The 14,169-nt window shown below is 49.3% G+C and overlaps 1 protein-coding gene across 5 annotated transcripts in view; it reads right to left on the reverse strand.

Annotated features, from left to right (window-relative positions):
* The window catches only part of LOC122389206 (endoplasmic reticulum aminopeptidase 1-like), a 415,829-nt gene that overhangs the window by 253,961 nt on the left and 147,699 nt on the right, over positions 1–14,169 (reverse strand). For all 5 annotated transcript variants that reach the window (XM_043380990.1, XM_043380988.1, XM_043380986.1 and 2 more), the window contains one exon: positions 2,972–3,151. In XM_043380990.1, coding sequence (XP_043236925.1) covers positions 2,972–3,151 — 180 coding nt within the window. The remainder of the gene's footprint in view (positions 1–2,971; positions 3,152–14,169) is intronic.

The raw sequence follows: 14,169 nt of genomic DNA on the forward strand, positions 1-14,169 counted from the left end.
AACGAGAGCTTTCGATTGATACCCATTTTTACCATAGCACCACTTTTTTGTCCGTACAAAGGCGATTTTACGGATATTTTACGAGTCTAGGGGGCTTTACGGGCCTTAAACGTCAATGCAACGGGGACCGTTTTGGGGAAAGTTTCTCGGCTGGTGGTGGGGCACCTGTGTGCCGATTTTGAACGAAATCGGGGGGACCCCCCATTGACCCAAAATTTTGATTTTCCCGTACAAACTTTCCTATGGGGAAAAAGTGGAATTTTCCTGCAGGACTGTGTCTGGGTAAACGAGAGCTTTCGATTGATACCCATTTTTACCATAGCACCACTTTTTTGTCCGTACAAAGGCGATTTTACGGATATTTTACGAGTCTAGGGGGCTTTACGGGCCTTAAACGTCAATGCAACGGGGACCGTTTTGGGGAAAGTTTCTCGGCTGGTGGTGGGGCACCTGTGTGCCGATTTTGAACGAAATCGGGGGGGATCCCCCATTGACCCAAAATTTTGATTTTCCCGTACAAACTTTCCTATGGGGAAAAAGTGGAATTTTCCTGCAGGACTGTGTCTGGGTAAACGAGAGCTTTCGATTGATACCCATTTTTACCATAGCACCACTTTTTTGTCCGTACCAAGGCGATTTTACGGATATTTTACGAGTCTAGGGGGCTTTACGGGCCTTAAACGTCAATGCAACGGGGACCGTTTTGGGGAAAGTTTCTCGGCTGGTGGTGGGGCACCTGTGTGCCGATTTTGAACGAAATCGGGGGGGACCCCCCATTGACCCAAAATTTTGATTTTTCCGTACAAACTTTCCTATGGGGAAAAAGTGGAATTTTCCTGCAGGACTGTGTCTGGGTAAACGAGAGCTTTCGATTGATACCCATTTTTACCATAGCACCACTTTTTTGTCCGTACAAAGGCGATTTTACGGATATTTTACGAGTCTAGGGGGCTTTACGGGCCTTAAACGTCAATGCAACGGGGACTGTTTTGGGGAAAGTTTCTCGGCTGGTGGTGGGGCACCTGTGTGCCGATTTTGAACGAAATCGGGGGGGACCCCCCATTGACCCAAAATTTTGATTTTCCCGTACAAACTTTCCTATGGGGAAAAAGTGGAATTTTCCTGCAGGACTGTGTCTGGGTAAACGAGAGCTTTCGATTGATACCCATTTTTACCATAGCACCACTTTTTTGTCCGTACAAAGGCGATTTTACGGATATTTTACGAGTCTAGGGGGCTTTACGGGCCTTAAACGTCAATGCAACGGGGACCGTTTTGGGGAAAGTTTCTCGGCTGGTGGTGGGGCACCTGTGTGCCGATTTTGAACGAAATCGGGGGGGACCCCCCATTGACCCAAAATTTTGATTTTCCCGTACACACTTTCCTATGGGGAAAAAGTGAAATTTTCCTGCAGGACTGTGTCTGGGTAAACGAGAGCTTTCGATTGATACCCATTTTTACCTCCTTGTGACGTCATTTCTAGGGGAAAACGGGTCATAAAGGTTTCCCTCTACCGGGGCCTTTTTTCCCCCTACCGAATCTGTGCTGTGCTGAACCTGTGCTGAATCTGTGCCAACTTCCGTTACATTGTACGACCCCCCGCACGAGGGGCAACAGAATTTGTATATCACGCCAGAGCAGCACATTTTTGGAACTCTATCTTTGTGTTTGAAAAAAGAGCCAATCGTAAGTTGGTTCCTCAGGACGATACGAAATTGGGCATAAGGGTAGAAAGTAGTCAGTATATCGGTAATAGCATGTTTTAAAGCTTGAGACTGTTCTCCAAGGTACGGGAAAGTCACGTATTTGCAGAGCTTGGGCACATCAAAAGATGCTGGTACCCGATCATATTGTTTGTTGAGGAATTTCCTCACTTCCCTCCTATCAATCACTTCCCTCTAATCAATTTCGAAGTGAGGAAATTCCTCAACAAACAATACGATCGGGTACCAGCATCTTTTGATGGTCCCAAGCTCTGCAAATACGTGACTTTCCCGTACCTTGGAGAACAGTCTCAAGCTTTAAAACATGCTATTACCGATATACTGACTACTTTCTACCCTTATGCCCAATTTCGTATCGTCCTGAGGAACCAACTTACGATTGGCTCTTTTTTCAAACACAAAGATAGAGTTCCAAAAATGTGCTGCTCTGGCGTGATATACAACTTCTGTTGCCCCTCGTGCGGGGGGTCGTACATTGGTTCTACCAGTGCACGCCTTAACACCAGAGTTAGCCAACATTTAGGAATCTCTGAGAGAACGGGTAAGATGCTGACATCTCCTCCCCAGTCATCTGTGAGAGATCATTCAGATCAGTGTGACACCCGTTTTTCAATTTCGGATTTTCAAATACTTGCAAGAGCGCCAACAGCTATGGACCTTAGAACGCTCGAATCATTACACATTCATATGGAAAGTGTACTATTTATGATGTTTTAGGCAGAAATCGTGTAAATATATCCTTAAATTATATATAATCTGTTGAAAAGAAGTCACGTGATGTTACCAGATTGTGCTCGGACAGCATCTTCTTGAACTTCGATTTCGAGTACTTTGTACCTCCATAGAGGCCTAATAACGGACGTTTTCAGTTATAAAATGAAGCGCTGAATCTAATAAGGGCAAAATGTAATCATTTGTTGCCCTTCAGGCTTGGCTATCCAGGCATGAACTTTGGCCAGTTTGTGTGCAAAGCCTATGGTGAAGGGAAAACTTCACGCCCAGCTGATGTCACAGACCTCGGCTACCAAATCGTGTCCGGTGGGGGTCGCCTCTAACCACTCGGCTACGACGACGCGTTGAATGTTTCTGTACAAGATTGCACACATTCTCAACTCAAATCCAGCCTTAAAGCATGCATTGTCGCGTCGGATGGCTATGACGTCGCACTAGAGATGTCGCTAGTTAGTCGGCCGATTCGTCTAATACACTTGGCGAATACGCCGCCGGACCCGGTCCAGGTTACTCACCCACTACTGCGAATGTGGTCAGGTTGGGCTGCAGCAGGAGCTCGTAGCGGCGGGGCAGGACGGCTGGCGGTAGACGCAGGCTGTCCCACGGGAACGGCTCGCCGTCGGCAGTAGTTGGCCGGGTCGCCACCGGAGGCGCCACCGTCGTCGGGCCCACCACACCAGTGCTGGGAAGACAGGCTGCGGACGGGGCCAAAAACTGTGATAGTGGCTCAGTAGGGATAAGTCGGAAACTTTGAACACAAGCTAGTGATCACGCTGAATGCTCGAGATATATGACTACGTTTTCATGGGCAAAGGGATTTGTATCCGGATCAGTGGGGCCGCTACTGATCCGGATGATTGGGGCCGTTTCCATGGGCAAAGTCGGTACCTACTGATCAGGATCAGTGAAATAAGAGCTCAGCCACTGCTGATCGGCTTAACCCGCGCCCTGCTGGGGGGGGGGGGGGGGTGTTTGAACACCCTCCTTGTGTTTTTTCGCGAATATCTCAAAAACGGTGGCGCGGAGCGCCGCCGTTTTTGGTACACCTTATCATACATCAATTCTACACATGTTGTGAAAATTTCAGACCAAGATCGTTCAAGGTCAGGTCACCAGGTCACTTGAAGTGACCTCACCTCATAAAAGGTTTCAATGTCTGTCATAGCTACACCGAGTGACCGATCGCTTTGAAACTTTCAGCGATTGCTAAGAGCAATAGCATGTACAAAATGTATATCTCAGAATTTTGATATCGATGACCTAAGGTCAGGTCAATTTTGCGACCCTTATTTAAGTCAATGGACCTTATTTATGCGACCCGACCCATTATAAGTCAATGGGAGAAAATTGAAATGCGCCTCTTTTGGACGGAAAACATTATAAACACTCCCAAACACTGAATTACAAGTGGTTTAGACACACTGAACATGAAAATGGTGTCCGTGACCCCTGTTTATGCCCTGACGTCATCTTAGGTCACGAATGGTATATAACAGCTTTTCGCAAATAACTTTTGATAGAGGCATGCTAGAGCGATGAAAACGCCTTAGATGTGTTCAGCTCGACGATACGGATCGACTGATATGCAACATGACCCTTTCCGGTCAGGTCATGACCTTGACCTGAGGTCAAATTTTCAAGTTGACCTTTCAAGGTCAAGTTATAGTTCATTCGATGCGTCTTGACGAGAGGAACACGATGCCGGTAAAAGTAAGCTCATACAATGCTTGGGTCAAAAGTAATTGCAGAAAAACTGTTTTCGAAAAAATCGGCTATTTTTGCAGTTTTTGCCCCCTGCAGGCAAAACCGTTGACGTTAGGTCAAATCTAAGAGGATTACTCAGAAAGGGCGTTAATAGGGCTATCGAATGCGCTTTTTCGCGGCGCTGTAGCTCTATTGGTTCCCGAGTTATGCGTTTGCTTCTTGGAAATTGTCGACATTCGACCTGGAAATCGGCGAAATTTTGCCTTCAATGACCTCTGGTGACCTGACCTTTGACCTGACCAAAAAATTGACCGAAGTGATTTCGTCATTATTTTTGACGCTCTTTCCAACGCCGCCTTCCACGTATCGCTACGTGGCCCAGGAGCCGAGTTAGAAGGGGGGTGTTCAAACACCCCACCCCCCAGCAGTGCGTGGAAATCCAGGACCCCCAGCCGGGCGTGGGTTAACCCTCGCCCCGTTTGGGGGGGGGGCAATTTGGCCCCCCTGTGGTTTTTCCTGAATAGCAAGAAAACGGCGGCGCGCAGCGCAGCCAAATTTTTAGTACCTTCCCGGGCATCAATTTGACACCTTCACACCAAATTTCAAGTCTAAGGCCGAATTTCGAAAAACCGGAATATATGTGCTAGTCCCTGCGCTCTTCTATATACATACCAAATTTCAGATCGATATCTTGTTTTTTTTTTGGCCAAGTTATAGCGAAAAAACTGTTCAAAAATGATGACGTCAAATTTTTTACTCAATTTTTAGCGATTCTAGACCACGTAGGGAAAAACAAAGACCACCAATGAACTCCCCGTGACGAGCTGCATCGAATCAATACCCATTTTTATGCAAAAATATCAACTTTGAAAATTGACATAATTTGACGTGACCTTGACCTGACCTTGACCAAAACGTGACCTAAGCTGGCCCCAAAGGCTGCCTGACCCACATAATCGTATGTGTCATGTAAAATGGACCATAAAACATGTATCACACGACATTTTCATATGGTGACCCCCCAGTGACCTGACCTCTGGGGCGTTCCACGACAAATCGACAAGTGCCCTGCACCCCCATATTTTATTTTTTGCTTAAAATTGATCTAATGGGTTGTGATGGGCGAGGAAGCCAGCTGTGGCAAGGATTTTTTTCTTCGAACAACGGTTTCCGAGATATAGCATCGGGCAGTTCCTGGAGGTCGCGCTGCAGCCCTATGTTTGGCGGTCTGTAACTCAGAAACTATTGGTTTTCTACGATAAAAACTTTATATGGTTCAACTCACCATCAACCAGCAAGCATTTTGGCTACCTCGGATGTTCAATTTTTGAAAATTTTGATCACGTGACCTTTTGACCTATTTTTCGAAGAGTGACCTTGATATTCTCCCCACTGAAAGTTGCCATTTTGTCTGATGACGATTAACCCGCGCCCCGGGCAATTTGGCCCCCCTAAGATCTCGAGAACCACGCAACCTAGCGACAAGCGGCAAACGGTGTTGGATAGCCCTATCAGGGAACTACCTTGTGACCCAATTTTATTGACCTAGGTCAAACCGATGACGTCACAGGTCAGTTCAAAGGTCGAATTTTCACCGTTTACAGGCATTTCAAGAAATGCGTTGTAAAATCGAGTAAAATGCATTTCATTGGAAATCATCAATGGGGAAATGTTCTTCAAACAAATATGTTGCTATTTGAGGTCACTGATACCAGGTCACGTCACAGAGGTCAGGTCACTGGGGGGGGGGGGGGGTCACAATATGAAAGTGTCGTGTGATACATTTTTTATGGTCCATTTTACATAACAAATGCGATTATGTGGGCCAGGCAGACTTTTGGGCCAGCTTAGGTCACGTTTTGGTCAAGGTCGGGTCAAATTAGGTCAAATTTCAAAGTTGATATTTTTGCATAAAATGGGTATTGATTCGATGCAGCTCGTCACGGGGAGTTCAATGGTGGTCTTTGTTTTGCCCTACGTGGTCTTGAATCGCTAAAAATTGAGTTAAAAATTTGACGTCATCATTTTCGAACAGTTTTTTCGCTATAACTTGGCCAACAAACGAGATATCGATCTGAAATTTGTTATGTATATAGAGGAGCGCAGGGACTAGCACATATATTCCGGTTTTTTCGAAATTCGGAAAATTGTTGGATATTTTTTAGTTTTTCTTAAAAAAATCAATTTTTTAATTTTTAGGGGTAAAAAACCCAAAATTTTGAAAATCCGAGATAGCAGTTGTTTTGTAGCGCCACTTTTTGTCTACTAGACCATGCAAAGAACTTTGAAATTGCTTGGTAACTGTAAATTTGGTGAGCGTTTCAAGATTGCATGTTTTTTGCTCATTTTTGCTAAAACATGACCTCAGTTTGACCACAATAACTCCTGACCTAAGGTGACCTAAGACTTGAAATTCGATGTGAAGGTGTCAAATTGATGCCCGGGAAGGTACTGAAAATTTGGCGCCGCCGTTTTTTGCTATTCAGGAAAAACCACAGGGGGGGGGGGCAAAATGGCCACCCCAACGGGGTGAGGGTTAAAGCCTTATCAATTGTCATTCATATGCAATAATAAAAAGTGGCTATCGCCCTGCGTTGACCTCAGGTCATTTTTATGACCTGTCCATTATTACGAGCGGGAGCGACAGCGAGATCTCGAGAATAAAGCAAGATAGCGACAAGCGGTAAACGGTACAGAATTCACACGGATAAGGTCTACAATTTTTACTGAGGTCATTTTCAGGTCAAGTCAAAGATGACGTCACAGGGGTAAAAAGGAAGTCAAAATAGTTTTGGATGTACCTTTTGATCTAATAAAGAAAGAGACGTGGAACAGGCACCATTGTGTTTGCTTTGGCCTAGCGCCAGTTCACTTTGAATTTTAATATCGATGATCTAAGGTCAGGTCAATTTCTTGACCATCCCATTAAAAGTCAATTGGGGAAAAATCGGCTCGCTTACTTTTAAACTAAAACACGTCGGAATCGCCTAATATACCATGAGTGACTTCATATAGGATCAACTTTGCCTACCTTCAGAGAGACCTGTTTTTGCTCTTGGGCAACTGTAAGGTCATGTGACATCATTAACCTTCCAGGCGGTGGGGGGGGGGGGCATTTTTTGCCTCCCCTTTAGTTTTTTCGATATATCTCGAGAACCGCTGTGCCGATCGTCATCAAACTTTCAGTACCCTCCCGTGAATAGCTATTGCACATTGTGACCAAAATTTTTCCAAAGGCTATGATAGGTTGGCCGCTAATGACGTCAGAGTGACGTCATTTTTGCCATTTTCGACCCAAAAAAGGTTTCGCGGGAAGAGCTGTCAGGCCTACAGCTTTAGAGATACAGAAAAATGTTTCAGACATAAGAGGTGTAGAATTAGGAGGGCTACAAAACTGCTATCTCGGATGTTTGAAATTTTGAAATGTGATGTCCCGCTTCGCTCCCGCTCGCACTCCACACGCTGGCTCGGCTCAGGCCCAACTGGTTTATTCCCTCAGACCGGGTCAGTGGGATCGCGCTCATTTCGCCCCCGGGCACGGTCAGGCCACACTGGGCCGACAGGCACCAATAACGGAACACTAACCGACATAACCCGACAATAACAGAACGCTACACTCCTTCCTTTCTTAGAAGGACAACACCTTACAACAAACACCTCGGTTAACACATCAGACACCAGCTTGGAAGAAGTCCGGTGGTTTCCTGACCCTACAGGAACGCCTCAGCGGATCCGCCGTCCGTCTGTCCGGTGTAGGCGGCGCCGCTGGTCCGGATCCAGTCACTACAGGTGCACTCGCGGGAGCCAACGGGCCCCGTCTCACGGTCGCAGAACCTGACGGCGCCGGAAGACGGAGTGACGACTGACGAGCGCTGGAGTCCGGATCCAGGGTGGCGGACTCGGCGTCCGGTCCGCTCCCACTCGCAGCGCCCGGCTCAGCCGGGTCGAGCGGCGGCACGAGACGGGCCGGCGACTGACGAGCACCACGAGGGTCCCCGGTGACGTGTTCCGGGTCGGGCAAGCGTCCAGACTCCGGATATGGTCCAGCCTCCCGCCGCTCGCCGCCGCCCGCCGGGGCAGCCGGCCACCGGTGGGTCGGTGGCAGCTGCTGAGCCTCGGTTCTCGCCCGCAGCTGGTCACCGTGTCGCCGCCAGGTCCTGCCGTCACAGAGACGAACTACGTAAGACACTGGACCATCCACAGCAATCACGAACCCAGGTAACCACAGGGGCCCGTGACCAAAGTTGCGAACGTAAACCAGGTCTCCGATCTCAAAACGCCTAGCAGTCGCAGTTCTGTCGAAGTCGCGCTTCTGACGATTCTGACTTTTCAAAACGGTGCTGTGGAGATTTGGGTACAGCAGGTCAAGCCTGGTCTTTAATTTGCGTCCAACCATTAACTCAGCTGGCGTCACTGATGTAGTTGAATGGGGCGTTGTGCGATAGCGAAACAGCCATTGACTTAGACAATGTTCCCATGATTTGCCCCCTTTTTCCTCCCTTTGCAGCGCCAGTTTCACCTCTTTGACGGCCCTCTCCGCCAGCCCATTTCCTCTGCTGTGACGTGGAGCAATGGTCATGTGAACAATGCCATTTTCTCTCATGAAATCTTGGAAGTCGGCACCAGTAAACGTAGACTGGTTGTCCGAACAGCAAACATCGGGCAGGCCGTGCCTCGCGAACAATGCGCGCAGTTTCGCTATTGTGGGCTGAGCGGCTGTGCTGTACATTACCTCAGCCTCAATCCATTTAGACATACTATCGATAACCACGAGAACGTATTTGCCTTTTTTCGGCTCGGCAAAATCGATGTGAATTCTCGACCACGGCCTACCGGTCCACGGCCACTGGTGCAACTCACAGTGAGGCGGCGCTCCTCTACTCTCCTGGCACGGAGCACAGCTGCGGACGACCGTCGAGATGTCCTCATCAATCTTCGGCCACCACACTATGCTGCGAGCCAGAGCCTTTGTCTTCACGATGCCGGGGTGGCCGACATGGAGCTCTCCAAGAACTCGCTTCCTGGCGACTGTGGGAATAACAACACGATGCCCCCATAAAAGTACCCCAGCCGTCTGGGACAACTCATGACGACGCGCTGCGTACGGCTTCAGCCAGTCGGGAGACTCCACCGGCCAGCCGCCGTGCTGCACCAGGCGCAGAACCTGCGACAGGACCGGATCTCTGCGTGTCTCCGCAGCCACCGCCTCGGCGTTCAGGATGCACTGCTCGGTCAGCAGAACCAGCTCCTCCTGGCGGGGAACAGTCTCGTCAGGACACGGTAGTCGACTCAGACAGTCGGCATTAGCGATTTCATGCGTGCCTTTAAACTGAATACGATAGTTGTAGTTGGATAGCTTCAGAGCCCAGCGACGAATTCGGGCGGACGCCATTTCAGGTAACGACTCGTGCTCACCGAACAGCTTAATGAGTGGCTTGTGATCCGTGACTAAATAGAAAGGCTTAGCAAGCCCACAGAGGTACTGATGATGTCGAGTTACGCCCAATATTACAGCCAAACCCTCGCGCTCTATTTGACTGTACTTTGCTTCAGACGGTGATAGTCTGCGTGATGCGAACGAAATCGGCCTTTCCACCCCGTCGTCTTCCAGGTGAGCCAAAATAGCAGAAATCCCCTTACTTGAAGCGTCACAAGTGAGAACCAACTGCTTGCGTGGATCGTAGTGAACCAGCAGGGCAGAGTCCGTAAGTTGTTTCTTGACTGACTTGAAACTGGCGTCATGTTCAGGACCCCACACCCAATCGGCGTCTTTTCTAAGCAGATCATACAGTGGGGACATTATTTCAGCTCTGTGCGCAATGAACCTCGAGTAGTAAGTAACTAGCCCCACAAAAGCCTTTAACTCTGTGGCGTTCGTCGGAGCAGGCGCAGCCGATATGGCCTTTACCTTGTCAAGAAGTGGCTGAATTCCTTGACCGCTGATCCGGTGACCGAGGTACTGGACGCTGCTGGTGAACAGTTCACACTTGCTCTCTCGAACCCTCAGTCCGGCAGCTTCTAGACGGCTGAAGACCTGCTCCAAGACGTTCCAGTGCTCCTCCTCCGTGCTACTGCCGATCAGAGCATCATCTAAGTAGACAACCAAGTTGGGAATGCCACTCAAGATGCGCTCAATTTCTCGTTGGAAAACCCCCACCGCGCAGGAAATCCCGTAAGGAAGCCGAGTGTATTGTAAAAGGCCACGAGATGTGTTGATCGTGAGTATTTCACGACTGTCCTCATGAATCTCTAATTGCTGGTACGCAGACGCGAGATCAATTTTCGACCACACTTGTTTGGCCCCGATTTTTACCAGCATATCTTCCATCCGGGGCAGAGGATATCTATCCAGCCGAACAGCACGATTAGCAGTGCACTTGAAGTTAGCGCAGACGCGTATTTTACCGTCTGCACGAACCACGGGCACTATCGGTGCGGCCCACTGAGAGTCACGAACGGGCACCAACACTCCATTTTTAATGTCAGCATCTAGCTGAGCTTCAACCTTGTCTTTGTAAGCAAACGGCAGTGAACGAGCTTTACAAAACTTTGGCGGTACGTTTGCATCAATGTCCAGCTTTACTTTAACATTTTTCAGTTTACCCAGCTCTGAGCTAAACACTGTCGGGTACTTGCGTTTGAGTCGCTGCAATGGCGACGAAGACAGGCTGCATCTGTGGACTTCAGACCAGCAGATCTTCATCCGCTCGAGCCAGTTGCGTCCCAGCAGACATGGAGCCGACCCCTTCACGACGATCACCGGCAGCCGGCTGTGAGAAGCACCATGGTAGACGACGTCAGTGACAAACTCGCCCAGCACGGGAATCAGCTCCCCAGTGTACGATCGCAGTTTGACTCGACACACAGTCAGCTTGGGGCGGTCACGCATCCGCTTATACGTTAATTCATCTATTAACGTAACCCCCGCCCCGGTGTCCAATTCCATGTTAACGGTTAGCCCTCCGATGCTGACGGGGCACCAGATGGGGGGCGGACTGACCTGGCCACGGTTCACGATGTACACTGGTAGACCTTGGTCGGCGACGTTCGTGAAGCTGATGTCCTGTTCCTCTTCCCGACCTCCTTGTCCCCGGTCAGCGGCTCCCGCATCCTGCAAATGCACCCTAGAACCGCCAGACAGGCGGCATTTACGGGCGAGATGTCCTATCTGATGACAAACCCGGCAGCGATAAGTACGAAAACGGCACTCGCCGAGATGGTTATTGCCGCATCTCCAGCACTCCTCCGCGGACTTGCCTGAACCGTTGACCGAAGCTGATCTCGGGGCCGCATTGGTGCTCCTACCTCCTGGAGCGGGCCGATGTCTGACGCCATTCGTTCCGCTCCCCGTCGAAGCGCGGTGCACGGTGCCGGTGCCGTCAGACGCCGAAGCCTCGCCGAAACAGCCGGCTTCCCGAAGAATCGTCTCGGAAGCACGTGCATGCTGAACAGCTGTTGTCAAGGTGAGGTCGGCCCTGCTAAGCAAATCCTGCTGACATTTCTCATTGCTTAAACCACAGACCAGCTGGTCCCGGAGTGCCGTTTCCAGGTAAAGTCCAAAATTACAATCTTTCGCCTTGCTCCTGAGTTGTGCCATGTAATCTATAACACTCTGGCCTGGTTGTTGCACACACTTGAAAAATTTGTACCTCTCTGCAATTTCCACATGCTGCGGTGAGAAATGTTCTCTGAGTTTCTCCGTTATCTCTGATAATGAGGCAGCCTGCACCGATACAGGATGTAGTAGATCACGGAGCTTATCGTACGTTTCATGGCCAATGATCGACAAAAAAACAGCTTTCCTCTGCTCCTCTCCCGTTACTCCGTTGGCAACACAGTAAAATCCAAATCTGTCCAAGTAACTCACGATTGGCTCCTTATCAACTGAGAACGTTCCCAGATCACCATGCACCATACTTGCTGAGGCTGAGTCCGAAGCCTCGTCGCCAATGTGATGTCCCGCTTCGCTCCCGCTCGCACTCCACACGCTGGCTCGGCTCAGGCCCAACTGGTTTATTCCCTCAGACCGGGTCAGTGGGATCGCGCTCATTTCGCCCCCGGGCACGGTCAGGCCACACTGGGCCGACAGGCACCAATAACGGAACACTAACCGACATAACCCGACAATAACAGAACGCTACATGGATTTTGACCCCAAAAATAGAAAATAGATTTTTTGAATATAATAGCCAAAAAATCCAATAAGTTTTTTGAATTTCGAAAAAAAAAACGGAATATATGTGAATTTAGGGTGGTCCATTTTGCAAAAGTTTCTAGGATCTGTCGGGCCGGGTCGGAAATCTTGTCGATACCATGATACAAGGTTGTGTGCAAAATTTTATTCCGATCGGATAAATTTATCCCGTCCCGCAAAGCGACCAAAGTTTTCCCTATGTTAACAATAACGGGGTGACCGATAATACGAATTCTATCACTCAGTTCACATTTTTTGCTCAATACGCACTGGCAGTCACTAAAAAAAAAGAACAGCAAAGAGGAGAAACACATCAGAGTAGAATAGGCATCCGTGAAAATAGCATATCTGGTATAGATTAAAAAAATCTACCGTGCGTGCCATCATGTACCAATATCCCTCTCGGATGCAACGCCCGGTGGAGTGGTGCTCCTCGACCTGACGAAAGTGCTTTCACTATTCCTTGCCGTGCACGATGGCGCTAAAAATTTCCCGCCGATGATGGCAACAGTGCAATACCCAGCTCTCGCAAAGTCGTTCAACACCCGCATATGTGCCGGTCGCCGATGAGCGGTGGTCAAGTCGTCATTGTCTGACCACTCGGCCGGGTCGACATTGAGGAAAGCGTGGCTGGCCAAGAGGGTGGTACCGAGACCGACAGATAAAAACGACGCCAGCGAGCGCTGCCCCACTGCGTCGAGGGCGACGTCGGCCCGGCAGGGTTCTTCTCTCTCAGCCGCTGCTGCATGGAGGTGGCGATCGCCTCTTTTCCTCGACCGTCGTCCCGTCGTTGAAGAAGGAGAGACCGATGGCCTTGCCCATCACCTTGCCCGGTTACCGTCCGATATCTGTGTGGTAAGCGGTGGGAGCCTTTGCGGAGGGCGATGTCAGTTCACGATGCTGAGGTCGATCAGTGGGCAGACAGCCACGGTGCTACTTACCTTGTGACGATTAAGGTGGTGAACCCATAGAGATCTTATATACATAGAGATGACATGCACTTAAAATCGTGGCGATTCAGTGGGTCTTTTTAAGCAACTTATTTTCAGCCAGTAGCGTGCCAATATGGCTGAGGCATTGTTAGTCTGAAGAAATTATTACGTAGCGAGCGAAGCAAGCGTAGTCTTTCGTAGATTAACGGAAATTTCTGAGTATGAGCGGCCGGCCGGCCGTGGTTACGCTTTTGCAAGGCTTATATCTCAGCAACCACTTGACCGATTTACATTCGATGATTTTTCTAGGGTAGCTTCATTCCTTCTACCAAGTATTGGACTATTCTCGATGCATGTGGATGACCGCTTATGCACGTGCCACGTGCAAAACGAAGAGGTGTCAGTTTTGCAATTGTTGCAATATCTTGGTAACTACTTGGCCGATTGCGCTGAAAGTTGGTATGTAGGTAGGCACCCACTAGGCAATGCATATCCATGTGCCACAGTTGGGGTGCTGCTGCACGTGCGCACGTGCAGGGGTCGATTCCAGATCTCGAGAACGGCTGAACCGATTGTGCTGAAATTTGGTACATGGTTAGGGACCAGTTAGTAGGGTGCCGTGCAAAAGTCAGTTGTGACCCATTTTGCACGTGTGCACGTGCAGGGTGCCGCTTCCAGATCTCGGGAACGGCTAGGCCGATTGCGCTCAAATTTGGCACATCGCTAGGGACCGGTTAGTAGGGTGCAGTGCACAAGTTAGTTGGAGGTGTCCCTTGCAAATTCGCTTGTCCAAGGCCCACCCTCTCGCTCGCTCCGTTGGTAGCCCCAAAAGGCGTTTTACTGGTTAAAAATATTGCTGTTCTTTCCTGGCTGATTTCATTCC

This window comes from Amphibalanus amphitrite, unplaced genomic scaffold (assembly GCF_019059575.1).
Source record: "Amphibalanus amphitrite isolate SeventyFive unplaced genomic scaffold, NRLGWU_Aamphi_draft 000348F_arrow, whole genome shotgun sequence".
Classification (NCBI taxonomy): Eukaryota; Metazoa; Arthropoda; class Thecostraca; order Balanomorpha; family Balanidae; genus Amphibalanus; species Amphibalanus amphitrite.